Source organism: Saccopteryx leptura, chromosome 8, assembly GCF_036850995.1.
Source record: "Saccopteryx leptura isolate mSacLep1 chromosome 8, mSacLep1_pri_phased_curated, whole genome shotgun sequence".
Classification (NCBI taxonomy): domain Eukaryota; kingdom Metazoa; phylum Chordata; class Mammalia; order Chiroptera; family Emballonuridae; genus Saccopteryx; species Saccopteryx leptura.
Genome location: NC_089510.1, coordinates 23,378,965 through 23,395,052, shown reverse-complemented (window position 1 = coordinate 23,395,052; position 16,088 = coordinate 23,378,965). Strand labels below are relative to the sequence as shown.

At 33.9% G+C, this 16,088-nt stretch overlaps 1 protein-coding gene across 2 annotated transcripts in view; it reads right to left on the bottom strand.

The window, feature by feature from the left end:
* The window catches only part of EPHA3 (EPH receptor A3), a 396,391-nt gene that overhangs the window by 145,416 nt on the left and 234,887 nt on the right, over positions 1-16,088 (bottom strand). For both annotated transcript variants that reach the window (XM_066347040.1, XM_066347041.1), the window contains exons 4-5: positions 2,907-3,062; positions 1,883-2,218 (exon numbers count right to left, since the gene is read on the bottom strand). In XM_066347040.1, the coding sequence (XP_066203137.1) occupies positions 1,883-2,218; positions 2,907-3,062 (492 nt within the window). The remainder of the gene's footprint in view (positions 1-1,882; positions 2,219-2,906; positions 3,063-16,088) is intronic.

Sequence of the window (16,088 nt, the reverse complement as noted above, 5' to 3'; positions counted from 1 at the left end):
GTAATCAGAAAGAGACCCATTTGAGGATGAACTCTGCTCATATTACAAATACTTATGTCTAGAATGTCAGGAACACAGACCCCCCCCCCTTAAGAGGGAAGATTTCCAGAGCAGGGATCTAGAAACCCCTATTACTCCAGGATTTGTACTTTTGGTTGCTGGATTATGGGGAGAAAATGGGAAGGACCTGGCATACTGAGGATGCTACTCAGGGTCCTGGAGGAATTCACCAGAAGAGATACATTTCTGTACTAGGCAGTAGAACTAGTTAGAACTACTTTTAACCAAATATAGAAGCTGTGCAAAATTTTAATAAACAGCAGAGTCATAGCAGCGCTGACTTGCTGAATGTTAGCCCTTGGTGGTTGAAGCTTCTTGAGCCAGCAGAGGAGAGAAACAAAAGTGATGAGTTGTTTGGCTAGTTATTTGTCTGCTCTACAACCTCTTCCAATGATGGAGAATTTAGTCCTCTCTATTTTACCTTTTCCTAAGCCATCCTGTATACATATCCCCAGAGAAAAGGGCAAGTCTACTACAGAGCAGAGCGACTTTCAAATTTTTAGCCAAATGCAGTAAAGCTGCCAAGTTGACTCTCAACGCTGACTTCTAACTCAGGGGTTAACCCACCTGGGAGCTGATTCAAGAACATGTACTTCTGTAGCTCATGGTACATCCTGTCTCTTCCCTTTCCTTATTTTTGGCTCCAATGTTTGTTTGTATTTAAATGATACAATAATATCTCTGCATTGGACTGCTTGGAATGTATTCTTAATTATGATATCTTGTAGTAACAATTATGCACATAAGTCTCTATCAGCTTATCTTTGCCCAAGCTTTTGTTGGTTCCAAAAGAAAACTATTATTCATCCATCACTGTTTTCAACACTGGAGAAATGATTGCCTTATTTCAAAGGAGTATCACTGGAATGTGTCTGTATGTCCTGCAAAGCGTAACACTTTTATAAGTTTGAAAGAATCACAACTAAAATCCCATAAATACTTTTGAACATCACTTTGTTATAGAAAACTATTAAAAAACTACAAGAATTATCAGAATGCTAGAGAACTCCTAGAAGATTTAATGAGTAATTGAAAGAACAAGATGTACTAACTGCAAAGAAGAGAAATGTTGTGGATGCAAGGTAAGAAGAGGCGAGAAGTTTGTTTGCTTGTTTCACTTTTCCATTCCATATCAAAATGCCTTTACTTATGCTTGCTGATGCAACTTTTTTTTTTTTTTAATTAGACTGTCAGTGGAAAATATAGTTGGTGAAATCACCTACTAATTTAACCCAGGAATATTTTTAGATCAGCCATTCTAAATGTCTTCTAACACCTCACTACGCTTCTCCACAAATTTCAAATTTTGATTTTTAAATACAAATTGTAGCTATTAAATAAAATTGTTTTTTCTTGTTTTTTAATAAGAGTATTATAGATTTCTAAGCTATAATACTCAGAGCTTCTAATTATCATAAAATAACAATAACTACATAAAAACTCTGATGTAATTATAACTAAGGTAAAATATTTCAGATTTTAAATATCTTACATAACCTTTTTACAGCTAATGTTCAATGTCCAAATTGTTTGAAATATGAAAATGTTTCAAGGAGACCCTCAAGTAATATCTCCAGAGTCTCAACTATTTAAAGATTCCAAATTGGGTAGCAATGGGTTAAATTAGTTTAAAATCATCTAACAAATATGTTTCATTCTCATTGGAAGAATTGAATTATTTAATGTATCATAACTGTTTAAAAGTGATAGAAGAGGAACTCATGATTCTAATTTTTTTTCTCCATCCTTTTTCCCCTTCTTTCTGTCAAACTGTTTAATGGACTTTGAGATGCAGGAGTAGGAGTGTCCAGCATGTACTCACCAGCCTGATTAGTTGTGATGCTGACTGCAGCAAGCTGTCTTGATGGAGAGCTCAGCTCTGACACCCCATTAATGGCATCAATCTCAAAGGTGTAGTTAGTGTGTGCCAGGAGGTCTGTCACTGTCACTGTGGTGTTGGTGAGTCCAAACTGTCGAGGGAGGAAGCGAACATTTGGGCTGCATGGCTCACACTGTTTTACATTCCACCCACATTTTTTACATATGATGTTGAAGGTAACATCTTTCCGGCCTCCTGTGTCCAGGGGCCAACTCCAGTCCAGGATAACCGAGGTCTCGTTTATATTAGAGATAACATTTCTTGGTGCAGATGGAGGTCCTGCAAAGTAGTTCAAAAAAGATTAATGAGCCTCACTTCTGGTTTCTACTACAAGGGAAAGAGATAATTTACAATGGAACTGAAAGAGGTAAAGACCATCTTGTCTTTATTATAAACTTTTAATTTGTCCTTAGAGGATCCATGAGATTATAGACACATGGGTTCAAGAGCACTGTTCTCTCCAAGGTTTGAGTGGGGGAGATTTGACTCAAGGTTGAGTATGCATTCAGAAAGTCCAACAAAGGAACTTACCACTAAATTCAATGCCCTTGTGAATAGTTATGAAAACTTCAGCATTAGTTTTATAAATCTTAGTGCTTTTTCCTTATGACCTATGACCAACACATTACAAGGGGGAATAGAAATGTAAAAACGCAAATCCCATGCTTATGACCTCCCCTATCCTGTCTAATATAATACAAAGTCTAAAACAAGATACAGAAAATTTTCTTACTTTCTGGGGGACCTATGACAGGAAGTACTTTAAAAATTAATTCATTTTGTATGATAAATGTTGCATTTGTGGTGAGCCAAGCATGGAAAGTGAAGCAGAGAAAGCTTTCAATTTGCACATGGATAACACAAGGAAATGGGTCAAATGTGAGAAATAAAAATAACAAAAAAGCTCGATAACAAAAGAAAAAAATAAAACAAACATGGAGGCATGGGTTGCAGCAAAACTACTCACGGGTACAAGCCATGGATGGAGGGTCTTTGTCTGCTCGGAAGTAATTATTCTCACACCTGCAGTTCACTGAACCATCTTCGTGAGTAGAACTGTGAGGTGGGCACTTAGCGCACTTCATATTACCATCCAAAGCCTTGTAGAAGCCTGGTCGACAAGCTGCAAACAAAATAATTCTTAAAATTCTGCAATCATTTTGAAAATACGTAAAATAAATTTTACAATGTTAGAGCATGCATTCAAAAATTCATTTTTTTCCTTCCAGCATTTACAGAAGCAAATAACATGGCCCAGTGTAGTTTCTTTGCATATATATTTGAATTTGCACCAAATGTTAAAGAAAAAGTCTCCCACAAGATTTAGATTATTTTGGCACAAGAGTGTGATGAAATTTCCAGCTCATGTTTTCACAGCTTTACTTGGCGCTGGAATATTTATGGAGAAAATAAAGCAAAGCCATGTCATCATGTAGCCATTCCCTTTTTAAACATGATGCAATGTGTACATTATCTGCACTGCAGTTAGCACTATCATGAGTACATGAAACATGGACTTTATTCTTGTCTTCATTAATCATTGTATTACTTTCCACACAATCAACTGTAAACCTACTTTTCACTAGCCCTGTATTATTTATTTACTAATTGGTTTCTGTGTGTACAAGTTTATTCCCACAAATTGTAAGCAATTATAGGAAAAAATCATGACTTAGTATTGTTCTTATGAGCTGTGAATTCTTTTCTGCCTTGGCAGCGCTGTGTCTCAACTTTTATGGTAATGGCTTAAGATAAGGCCGTGCAATATATTTCCTGTCTGTGTCTCAAATACATAAAGAGGTACAATTTCTATTTAATCTGATATATTTGTGAATTTTTACTAGTGGATAGCTTTTTAAAAACAACTGCTATCTTCTTCCTTCCTGGTCATATCTCTAAATTATGTGTGGTATTTTTTGTTAAGCCCAATGAACTGGTTATCAAATATTGATTTCAACTGCTTCTATCATATTAACTTTATTTAATCTGATATAAAATTCAAAATGCTCTATTTTATTTGATACATTTTCATGATTTCATTTTTCATAATCTCATTGAAAACTGAATTCATGTTTAAAATCCCAAGAAGTTCTTTGACATTCCTTTGAGAAAGAAATTTTCGGGTCTAAATTTTTAATGTTTCTTTCAGAATATCTTTGGAATTTAGTAATTTTTAAAATCTCTTTGGTGTTATTACACTGAAATTTGATTATTTAACATACTAACATATAGAATAGGCCTTATATATTACCTTTTTTACTGAATTATAGAATTCAGACTGTGAATAACAAGATATATATTTTACCTTTAAGTAAAACCTATGTGGAAAAATCATCACTTTTATAATCATTATATGCATTTTGAGAGAGAAAACATTTTATCCATAATAATATATCTTCTTACTATAAGGTTCTTGGGAAATAAACTGTCAAGATAAACAATTAGAATAACTTAAAATGATAGGAATCATTAATTTAATCTTGGTGGGTTTTTTTTAGTTCCTACTAAGAATGGCTGCTCTAGTGCCATGTTACATTAAATTGAACTTTTTGTGTCACATTTAAAGCCACTAAAATAAATTTATTGCCCTAACCAAAAATGGATTATGATTATAAACTTTTGACTATTGTCTGTAAGCATTGGTTAGAAAGTCCTACTCATATCTCCTGTTATATTGCCTCAGAAGACATAATATATAATATAAACAAAGTATGCATTTACCTTCTGGTTTCAATTTAATTAATCATTGTAGTGCATTTAAATTTGCACAAGGGCATTGCTGAGTCAAGATTAAGTTGCTTTGTTATTTTGTTTACATGTAAATTTATCTGCGTGTCTTTGGGACTTTATGATTTTTACAACATTTAGCGTAAAGGTATTCACTAAACAGTCAATCACTTTCTGTTATTATAACTAACTATACTATATGAAAAATAAAGAAAAAACAAGACATATAATCACTTCTTAGCTACAACATTACAACACAGAACTTCTAATATTAACTTGAATACTATCAGTTAGTAAACTTAGAAGTTAAAAATGTTCATTCAGACTAGTAACTAGATTTTACCTAATTCTGAGTAACTAATATCAGAGATGACAGTAGTAAAATATAGGTAGGCACAAACACCGGCAGTTTAATAAATATGTATTAATCATTTACTCTTTTTCAGGATTTTTAGTAACCTTAAATGTACAAATTCTCTAATTTTGTCAATCCCAAAATGGTCCCTGCAATCAAAAATGGGCACCAGATGTTTAACACAGGAGACGTGGAGAGAGTATTCCATTTCTCTTGAACTGTTGGAAGAGAGCACACAGATGAATCTCATCGGAGAAAGATCATAAAAATATGGAAGGAGTTGGCTGCTGTGAAGTATAATCAAATGCACAAATAGATCAACATGAAAAGACAAACTGTCAAGCAGAAAAATGTAGTGGGTACTGTTGGGTGCCTACTCAATACCTAAATTGTGCTTCCCGCTTGCTAATAAAATCCTGATTTGTTCAGAATTGTATCCAATTCAGTGCTTCCTAACTCAGTCTTCACTGTAAATGGTGATGGATGGCTGAACTTTGGTCAAAAGAGATACTAATTAAAATCTGATAAAAGCATTTAAGATAACTTTTCTTCCCCTTAATAAAATGGTCCCAATGTAACTGAAGCCACTTCATCTACATTATTCCAGAATGGATTATGGGAAAAAAGGCTTACAAGTGACAGTAAGTTAAAGGCCAAGAAAATCTGAGAGGTGTGTACCCTGCACTTGATGATCCAGCAAGTATCTCTCTAAGATTTATTATAGTTTCAGGAAAATAACAGCTTGTTTGTTTAAGTCACTGTGGTTGTTTATTTTGTTGTTGTTTTTTGTTTGTTGTTTGTTTGTTTTACTTTTAGCAGAAAGCATTTCTAAATGACATAAAAGTAAAAGAGAATTCAGTTTAGATGTACTGATTAAATACCATAATAGCTGAATGGAGCTAAAAAGATCCTCAGAAATTACATCAATCAGACTGTATGCTCTGTATCCCTAGGTATACACTGCACTCCAGGATGTGAAGTGGCAAACAGGGACAGTGTCCACTCTGCATCTTCTGACTGATAGGTTTTAATCATGAATTTATAGATATTCACTGAATCCCAACTATACGAGAGTATACCTTAGAGCAGCGGTAGTCAACCTTTCTTATACCTACCATCCACTTTTATATCTCTGTTAGTAGGAAAATATTCTAACTGCCCACCGGTTCCATAGTAATGGTGATTTATAAAGTAGGGAAGTAACTTTACTTTATAAAATTTATAAAGCAGAGTTACAGCAAGTTAAAGTATATAATAATAATTACTTATAAAGTACTTTATGTCAGATTTTCGCTGTTTGGCAGAATAAATCTTTATAAAACAACTTACTATAGTTAAATCTATCTTTTTATTTATACTTTGGTTGCTCCGCTACTGCCCCCCATGAAAGCTGGAACGCCCACTAGTGGGAGGTAGGGACCAGGTTGACTACCACTGCCTTAGAGTCTATAATATCTTAAATTTTGTAGACTCTTTCTGAAGGACTTTCTTATTCGCTACCTCAGTTAAATATCAACTATTCTATTAAAAGGCTCAGATGTTAATCTACTTATTTTACAGAATGAACAACTGCAGCATAAGAAGAAAGTATAGTATGTTCAAGATAACAAAGACATTTAATGACAGTGTGAATGAGCAACAAACTTTTCTGCTTTTAATTTTATATAAGTCACACACTAAGAGAAAAGTACCTTCTAAAACTATGAATTATTTTCTTACCAATTCTAAAATGTTGGTATGACAGTAAAAGGGTAATCATCTAAAATTATTAAAAAAAAAATAAATCCAAGTTTTTTTAATACCTATTCTTAGTAAGAAACCATTTCAGAAAGGGGAATATTCCCTTGTCTTTCTTGGGATTTTCTGTTTTATGTCTAACATTGTTATGGGCAGATGGATGCTTTTAGTCAGAAGGGCTGAGGGATTCTGTCAATTTCAAGAATAGGGTGACATACACTAAATGAGTGGCATACAGGTAAATTTCCCTCTCTTGCCATAAGCAAGATGTGTAAACTCTCCATCAAAATTGTTCAACAAACTTGAGACTATAACTAAAAAAAATTATATTACTAATAAAATTATTGTACTGGTAAGAAGTAATCTCTTTATACACATAAGGGGCAATTCTTTGTGTAACATACTCACTTTAAAATTTTTCCATCAACAAATAATCTCCTTCTCTCTCAGTAAATCAATTGGTGCTTAAATACCTATGTATCTATTATACCTTCTTCATCTTCAAAAATTATCATGGAAGCATTTGAAACTTTACCTCTAAGGGTTATAAATACTTGTGTTTTATAATATTTCCTTATAGTGAGAACATCAATGGTTTTAATTTGAAGACATTTCTTTCCCTACAGTGAATGCAAAACTAGTGATATAACAATCTGCATATTTCTCTGATTTATTTCAGTATTATTGTAAAAACTGAAGAGGTTCCGCAAATTTAAAAAAAAAAATTCAACGTGTAGAAAGTAAATATGTCACATTTTCCTTTATTACTCAAGAAAAGTCTTGATCAGCTTTTTACAGAATATCAAGAAAAATAGAGAACAGGGAGGAAGAATCAACAAATTAATACTAATGCTGATTTGTACAGTTTTAAAATAAAGAACTTATGCTGTATAGTCAAGGCCCTTCCCAGAGTAGGCCAGCTTCTAAATAAATACTTAACTAAGGTGGATACACACATGTTAAAAATCTGCTTCAAAAAATATTACAAAATTCTGACTTGCATGTTTCCTCAGCGAACTCAGTAATACATGTTCCGATCAGTCAGACACTGGTATAATTATTTATACATAGCTTTTAGTCCCCGAGTAGTAAAACCAAGTAGTAATTAAGAAGATTAAGATTCTTTACGTAGAGATGAATCATTACCTTTCTTGCGTGCAGTCTAAGAGATGTTTTATCCCCTAGCTTTCATGGAGGTTTTTGAACCAGTTAAGTGTGGCAAGAACTCCTTTTTGTGTTGATAAACCTAAGTAGAATGATCCATATTTCTAAACGAATAGCCATTAAAAATGAGAGGTAGCACCTTCTCAGACCTTACTGGATATCATCATGGAATACAAAGAGTCAGATCTGTTGTTATAATGTTTGAATTTCATTTACTCGCTTTACCAAATAAACATGTACTGATCACTTAAAATGACCTAGAAATTTTATTGTGTTCAGTATTGTAGTGATAAAAGTCATGGCTTGAGCTTTAAAGAGGAGACTGATTCCATATGCCATTGCTATTTTAGAAATAGATCCCCTCACTTGAGAGAGTAACTGCGAAGATACTTTTTAATATGACATTTTTATGTTATCTTCACCATGAAATTCCCTGATTTCTCTTCTTTTTATCCTAATACTTCAAGGTCTTTTCAGCACCTCATAACAAGAACACTGGACTAGGAAGAAGGAAACGCAAGTTTTGATCTAGTCTACTCCACTAGACAAATGTCATCTCAAATTCACTGACCAGGTGTCTTCAATTTTAATAAAATAGTTGAGATAGTGATCCCTCTTTGTAAATATGTTCAAAGTTTTACTTAATAGTTATTATGTATTCCTAGGTTGGAGACTGAGCAGTATGGAGACAGATTGAAAGGGGTTAGAGAGAGAGAGAGGCATTCATTTGTTATTCCACTTTGTTGCGCCTTAGTTGTGCATTCATCGGTTGATTCCTGTACGTGCCCCAATCTAAGATTGCATGTGCAACCTTGGTGTTTTGTGAGGACTCTCCAATTGACTGAGCTAATCGGCCAGGGTCAAAAAGGTGCATTTTTTTTAAGTGAATGATTAACTTGTAATCAGCTGTCCTCTCTAGACTGTAATTTCCTCATTTATTAAATGGCAGATATTGACTAACTTTGACCAATATTCTCTAATACTCTTTAGGCTAGACACTTAAAAAGTTAATACTTTGCATAACAACATTTCTAAGATTCCTAGAACTTTTTAAATACAAAAAAATATGACAAATTATCTTCACTGCCTTAAGGATTATAATTAGCCATTGAAATTATAAAATCACGTAGGGGCAATAAGACAAAGAAATGAGGTTCTCTGCTGACCTATAAAAATACCCTTCAACAAGGAAGAACAGATTTGACTTTTTCAGTGTTTTCCAGTATCAGAGCAGTATGTATCCAAAAGGCATCTTTATTTCATAATTAGATTAATTAAAAGGAAAACCAGTTTCAAACAAATAATTCTTTATTATTATATATCCATCTTAACCAATAGCAAAATATTTAATTCTGTTCCTTCTTTTCTGAACATGGTGGATTAGTATGTTAAAAGTTTAGAAAACTGTGGGAAAGAATAAAATAAAAATTGATATTAATTATTCCTTTAAATTGTAAGATGATGTCATTTTTTTCTTTTGCAAGCAAAATAAGCACAGTGTTGAAAATACATTTCCCATTTGTTCATCTGCGGTGAGGTTTTATTTGCCTTGCCTTATCCTTGTTAATTTAACTTTTATTTCCTGTATTTTAAATGCTGAGTTAGTGAAGGTATGTTTGCTCATTTATTGAGCAAACCTCAACCTTATCGAAAACCCCACGATGGATCACAGTGGAACAAAACTATGACACCCTTGCCAAATGTTAATTTTCTATTGAGAAACACGAAAAATCTGAATAATAGAAGGAAGCTCAAATAATACCAATTTGTAGTGAATGAATTCAAACCATTTTAAGAACGTACTGATTCTCTATTTATGAAGAGGTAACAATAAAACAGGAACTAAATACTATGGGTCACTAGTGGGGTAAAATAACAAACTACCAGCTTTGGGAAATAATTTTTAAAAAGTATGAAATAAGGAGTATTCTGAACACAACCTATACAATGAATAATAATTATAAAAAGCTTCAAGATAGAATCTTGGCTTCATTCCCAAAGTACATAGCACACTTTTCCTCTAAGTTGTAATGGATGGGTTTGAGCTACGCTGATACAGAGAATGGGTAAAGTTACCATAGTGAAAGGAAAACAAATGCACTGAGTAAACCGTGGTGGCTACTGTTGAAAGAAAGTAGACAGCCTTTCAATTGCAAAGTGAATTTTGTCTCCGGTTGACTAATGTGGTTGACTTTTAAGAGAAAACATGGTCCTAATTACGGGTTAAAAGGCTGATTTCAGTTTGCACTAACTTTAAATTAAAAATAAAGCTGTTGGTAAATAGGGCCCTTTTAGTATTCAGACCTTAGCTTCATATACACAGGACTATATTATCAATTCCCAGTCATAAACAGAAACTAATGACCAGAACCAGCACTGACAAAACAGATGATTGCCTGGCCTTGCAATTCCAGGCCTGACAGGGTCTATTTGCCGGTACAAGGTCAAAGCAACTGTTTATTCCCAAAATGAGCTGCACTCCACAATTTTACAGGAACTCTATTCTTTACCCTTTGAATAGAGCTACAATACTTTGAGGCAAGGCAGAGGCATTTCAATACATTGGAAGTGGGTCCGTTCAGTAATTAAACCCTGCCTGCAATGTGCAGCATTTGCAAAGTGATCAAGTGTTTCCTTCTTCTGTTCTTTCCACTGTTTAATAAAAAAAAAAAAAAAAAAGCTTAAGGCAAAATGCCACCACACCATTTAACACAACGGAATCAATCACAATCTAGTATGGCTCAAAGATAGCTTAGTAACAAGACTTTATTGTGTTTGTTGTTGCTCCATCAGAGTTAGCAAAACAGGTGCCAGCAAGACTGAAATATAGCCAATGTGCATTTGCCACAAAGAGAATGCTAAAACAGCTATATGTCCTAAATACATTGCATTTTGCCAACTTTTTAGTTGTCTTCAACATTTAAGGAAGAACTGTGTGTTTTAAATATATCTAAACTTTCCAGATGTTTACTTTAAAGTGATGTCAATTTTTATCCTAAGGAGATACCTCAGCAACTTACACATGTACACCTAATATAATCTTATTGGCTTTCTATTCTATATTTATTTTTTGAAATTTATTAAACTGAAACATTGAATATTAGTATAAAGAAAATGGATTTAAAGTAAAACTTAATGTGTCATGTATACATTGAGTATTCATTTTATGATTACAAAATATTACCAGCTAAGAGATGTCTTCAATTTAAACTTTGCTTTGCGTAAGTTCATGACTAGCAGCCATGCATAGAGTAATAGAAAAAAAATTCGTTAATGTAATTCTAGAGTCTCTTTTTGTTTATTTTTATGTTTATGGTAAATATTTGTTCCAAGATGGAAAGGGATTTCTACTTACAGTATTTTGAAATTCACTTCCTAAATGTATAAAGATGGCTTTCAAAACATAAACATAAAAGCTACCATAAAAAGATACCCATGAGATCAGCAAAACTGTTAGCTAAATGAGTGTTTCACAAAAATTATACCAACCCTCCATTTAGAAAGATAAAAATGCTCATAATTGTGTAGTATAGCAAGTTTATATATTTGAATTTTACATAAAATTAATTATAGTAAAATATTTTCATTTGCATAATAACAGTTTTTAAAGAAATAAATGATCTGTATAAGGTTTCAAATGTATATGTCTATTCTAATTTGTATGTCAAAAATACAAAAAGTTTCTCCCAAGCCCTCTCCTACACCACTGCCTATGATTGAGGTAGAAAGAAACATTTAAAAATATATAGAACAATTTTCTAATTAGGTTCCACAGCAATTGATAGCAGTATTTACAGTATTATAAAAATGAAGTTCAACAGGCTTGAATTCATTAACATGGTTAATTTCTAAATATGGAGATAAGCATTTTTTCATAGTTATGACTCTATTATTCCAGAACATTACATTCATCTTGGAAGATATCTGTATTGCAATAAAAAGGATAAGATTAAATCCATTGAGGAGGAAAAAAAGAGCAGAAAAATGGGAGAAAGATGAGAAAATGTTGAAGAGCAAATATTAAGATGCATTGTTCATATTTGACAAAAATATTATTACTGTTCTAATATATACAAATGACTGGGACACAGTAAGAGTTTGGGACATAAAGTGAAAGGACAACAGTTGCAGTAGTAAGTCTCCCATTTTTATTTGCTCTGTCCAACCATTTCACATCACCAGATTTGGTAATCTGTGTTCTCCTTGAAGGGAGGATGTGGTGGGACACAGAGAAAGAGGAGAACAGGAAAGGGAGGAAAAGAGGGAAAGAGGGAAGAGAATGGATGCATCTTTTGTATCTGTTAAAATATCCACATTTAGTTAGTTAGTGTGTGTGTGTGTGTCTGTGTGTGTGTGTGAGTTTCTCTAATTTAAACCAGTGGGTACATTTTGGAAGTGTTTCTCCAGGGCAGAGATTATCCTATTTTCCATGCATCCTTTGGAGTTATTGTTTAAAATTTTGTTGATTGACTTGAGAAATTAATTCAGGATAATTATTATAATTTTTCTTATAATCTTCAAATGTCGGGGTTTAGATCTTGTATGTGAGGCTAGAAAGGTGAGGGATTGGAAGGGAATGGGACATTGTCACATTTTATCCCATGATATCCTATCTAGACTGATTGCATTACCTGTTTGCCTTACCTTTCCCAGTTCTAACAACCTGAAGAAAATAATTCTCATCTCCATGAAATATAACAAATACCATTTCATGTAAAACTTTTTTCAGTGTTAGCACGGCATTGTGTTTCACTTCTGCACCTAAAACAATAATGTCAAACAGGTATTATCCATTTCTCTTGAGGGGATGATTGAGGCTTAATGATATTACGTGTGTTGGCTTCTTATCCCGCTATTAGGTGTTGTCAGCAGAAGTGAAACCTAAATCCGAGGTTCCTAGACACTGTTATACATGCAGTTGGGGTGACTTGTCTTCCCATTCAGTAAAATTTAAAAATAATAACTAATGTAGAATTGACAATGGCTCTAGCACCCTACAATTAATGTAACAAAATTTACTTTTCATATTGTGATTGTAAAGATATGCAAGTCTCAGTGAGCACACAGGAAACTGATTAAATCATTTAGTCACAGTAACTGTTTTCTTCAACAATTTTTCAAGCCTGTGTCTAGTCAAGTAAATAGTTCTGATAGAGGAAATTCTAGCACTGGAAAAAGAGAAGGCTTAGTTGTTGTAGTTCTAGTAGACAGGTATTTGTGAAGGATTTCTTTTTGCAGGAGAATCTGTTTGCTTATCATAGAATAAATTTTTTTATTTTGTGTTATCACCTGAAATAGAAACTTCACTGTGTAAGGAAGGGAGTCATAGCACAAATAGTTTCTAATAAAAAACTACAAAGACTAATACAATCCACTTTATTGTTTCAGTCAGATGTTATGAACCCTCAAGTAGCCTAGGAAGGCGGACTACTTAACTTTACCATTGTATCCTTGACAAGCGATTTTTCAATAAAACATAACATTGTATTTGGAGTACTTCAAAGTGTCTACTGAAGAGTAGATATTCAAAATACCAACAAGAATAAAAAATATTAGCATTTTTTCCAAGATTTGAGGATTGATTTGATGTACTTCGGAAAAAAAAAAACACTAGAAAGACCTTCAGCACTGCCCCTAACCTGTACTCATCATTCTGATTATAAATTTGGCACAACTAAGTAACAATAAAATATCAATTAGGACAGGAAAATGGAACATCAAAGTTGCCTTTACTGTAAGTTATAGCAGTTGGATCTGCACCCTTTCTTTTAGAGCAAATTTTGGTTGCATAGTACTTTCATTTATTTGATATAAAGAAGGAATCTATACCAGAAAAGAAATGTAAATATTTGTGACTAGCTAAGTTCATGTTCAGGAATATCTGCAATCATGCAAACTCACAGTCAAATGCTCATTTCTGATTGCTTTTGTATTTTATCATCTGCATGGTTACAGGACAGATAAATTATTTTTTCTAAACAGTGTGCTCTGCTTAGTTGATACTTGATATATCTTGGAAGGCAATTTAGTTACTGGATCAATGAATAAATTAAACACTGAGGGTATCATCATGTTTTCATAAAACACAGATACAAAATAACATTCTACTCCTAAAACTCAACTCATTGTTCTATTGTGATACATACAATAATGAGCACCTTATAGACATCCCTTCTCCAATTTATTTATTTGCTTTTATTTCCAAGCACCTACTAGAATACTTGGTTTATGAAAAATAACCAATAGATTTTGAGAGAAAAATGGAAGTGTTTTTCCATCTCTCTATAACAATGATCCATAATATTTCTTATACTCAATTACTAGGTTGAACTAAACATAGACATCTCAGTGGACCAAATTTTTCTGGAAAGAATCAATCTCAGGTTATAAATCAATTATTAAGTTTCATAATGAAAAAATAAGATAAAGTAGAAAAAGCTTTTAAAATTTATATGTTCCATAGGTGTTAAATGCAGAAATATATATGTAATATATAAATAATTTATATATAAATATGATTTTAATAAGTCATATTTTAAAACTAGAAATAAAAGATACTTCCCAGTTTATTTTATATATATATATATATATAGAGAGAGAGAGAGAGAGAGAGAAAGAGAGAGAGAGAGAGAGATTGTGAGAGAGTGAGAGAGAGGGAGAGAGAGAGAGGGTGAGAAGCATTAACTCCCAGTTGCTTTCACTTTAGTTGTGCATTGATTATGTCTCCTACTTGAATTGATCAGGGCCATGCCAGTGTCCCCTTGTTTAAGTTAGAGACTTTGGGCTTTTTAAGTCAGTGTCCTTTGGGCTCAAGCTGGTGAGCTTTGGGATTGTTTGGACAATTTCAATGCTCAAGCCAGGGACCCTGTCCTAATAAACCTGTACACAGAGCCAGTGACTTCCAGCCTTCGAATTAATGACCTCGAAGTTCTGAGTCCACAGTTTTTCTGTTCTGCCATTACTGGTCAGGTTACTTCCCAGTTTATTCTAAACTTTTTTTTAAAAACAAATACCTAATTTTGTTTAAGCAAATAGACCTAAGATTAAAAAAAGGATTAAAAAAAAACCCACACTTGATATATATTTACTAAAGAATTTTTTTTTCTTTTTAAAAAATTTACTTTTAAATTATTAGGATGACATCGTTTACCAAGCCATACAGGTTTCAAGCATAGAAACTTTGTTTTTTAAATAAACATATTAAGTCAGTTTAAAATGAAAAAAAGAGTTAACAAATTTCCAATTAAAGAACAATAATTATGGTATGTATACCATCTGACCTTAAAAGTAAAATCTATCATTTTCTATGGTCTATAGAAAGCACTATAATATTGATCTTTATGTAAAACAGTGAAACTCACTGGAAGGCAGAGCATTCTAGGTTGAACATCTAGAGGCAGAGAAGAGATTTTTGAGTGTTCATGAAAGCGAAAGAAAAATCTTCTGAAGCAGAGGATACCAGAAATAGAGAAGGTAGGAGGCCTCAGGTCAGTTTCAGGAGGCATGCCGACCAATCAGGCCCGGAATGCCGACCAATCAGGCCCTGGAATGCCGACCAATCAGGCCCTGGAATGCCGACCAATCAGGCCCTGGAATGCCGACCAATCAGGCCCGGAATGCCTTGCAGGTTACAGGGCTTGTCTTTTTGTAGTAAGTGTTGTGGAAGGTCACTGAAGCGTGCCATGCATGAGGTACCGCATAATCAGATTTACATTCCGAAGAGGTTATTCTTGCTCATACAGGAAAAATTCATTGAAATGAATTTAAAATGGAGCACACAGGAAACTACGGAAATAATCCAAATTAGAGATAGTATGATGGAGAAATTGTTATGGGTAGAGAAAGACAGGTATTCATTTGAAACATATTATGTAGGTAATATTGATAGTTCTTAAAGATTGACTGGATGGCCCTGGCCAGTTGGCTCAGCGGTAGAGCGTCGGCCTGGCGTGCGGGGGACCCGGGTTCGATTCCCGGCCAGGGCACATAGGAGAAGCGCCCATTTGCTTCTCCACCTCCCCCCCTTCCTCTCTGTCTCTCTCTTCCCCTCCCACAGCCAAGGTTCCATTGGAACAAAGATGACCCGGGTGCTGGGGATGGCTCCTTGGCCTCTGCCCGAGGCGCTGGAGTGGCTCTGGTCGCGGCAGAGCGACGCCCCGGAGGGGC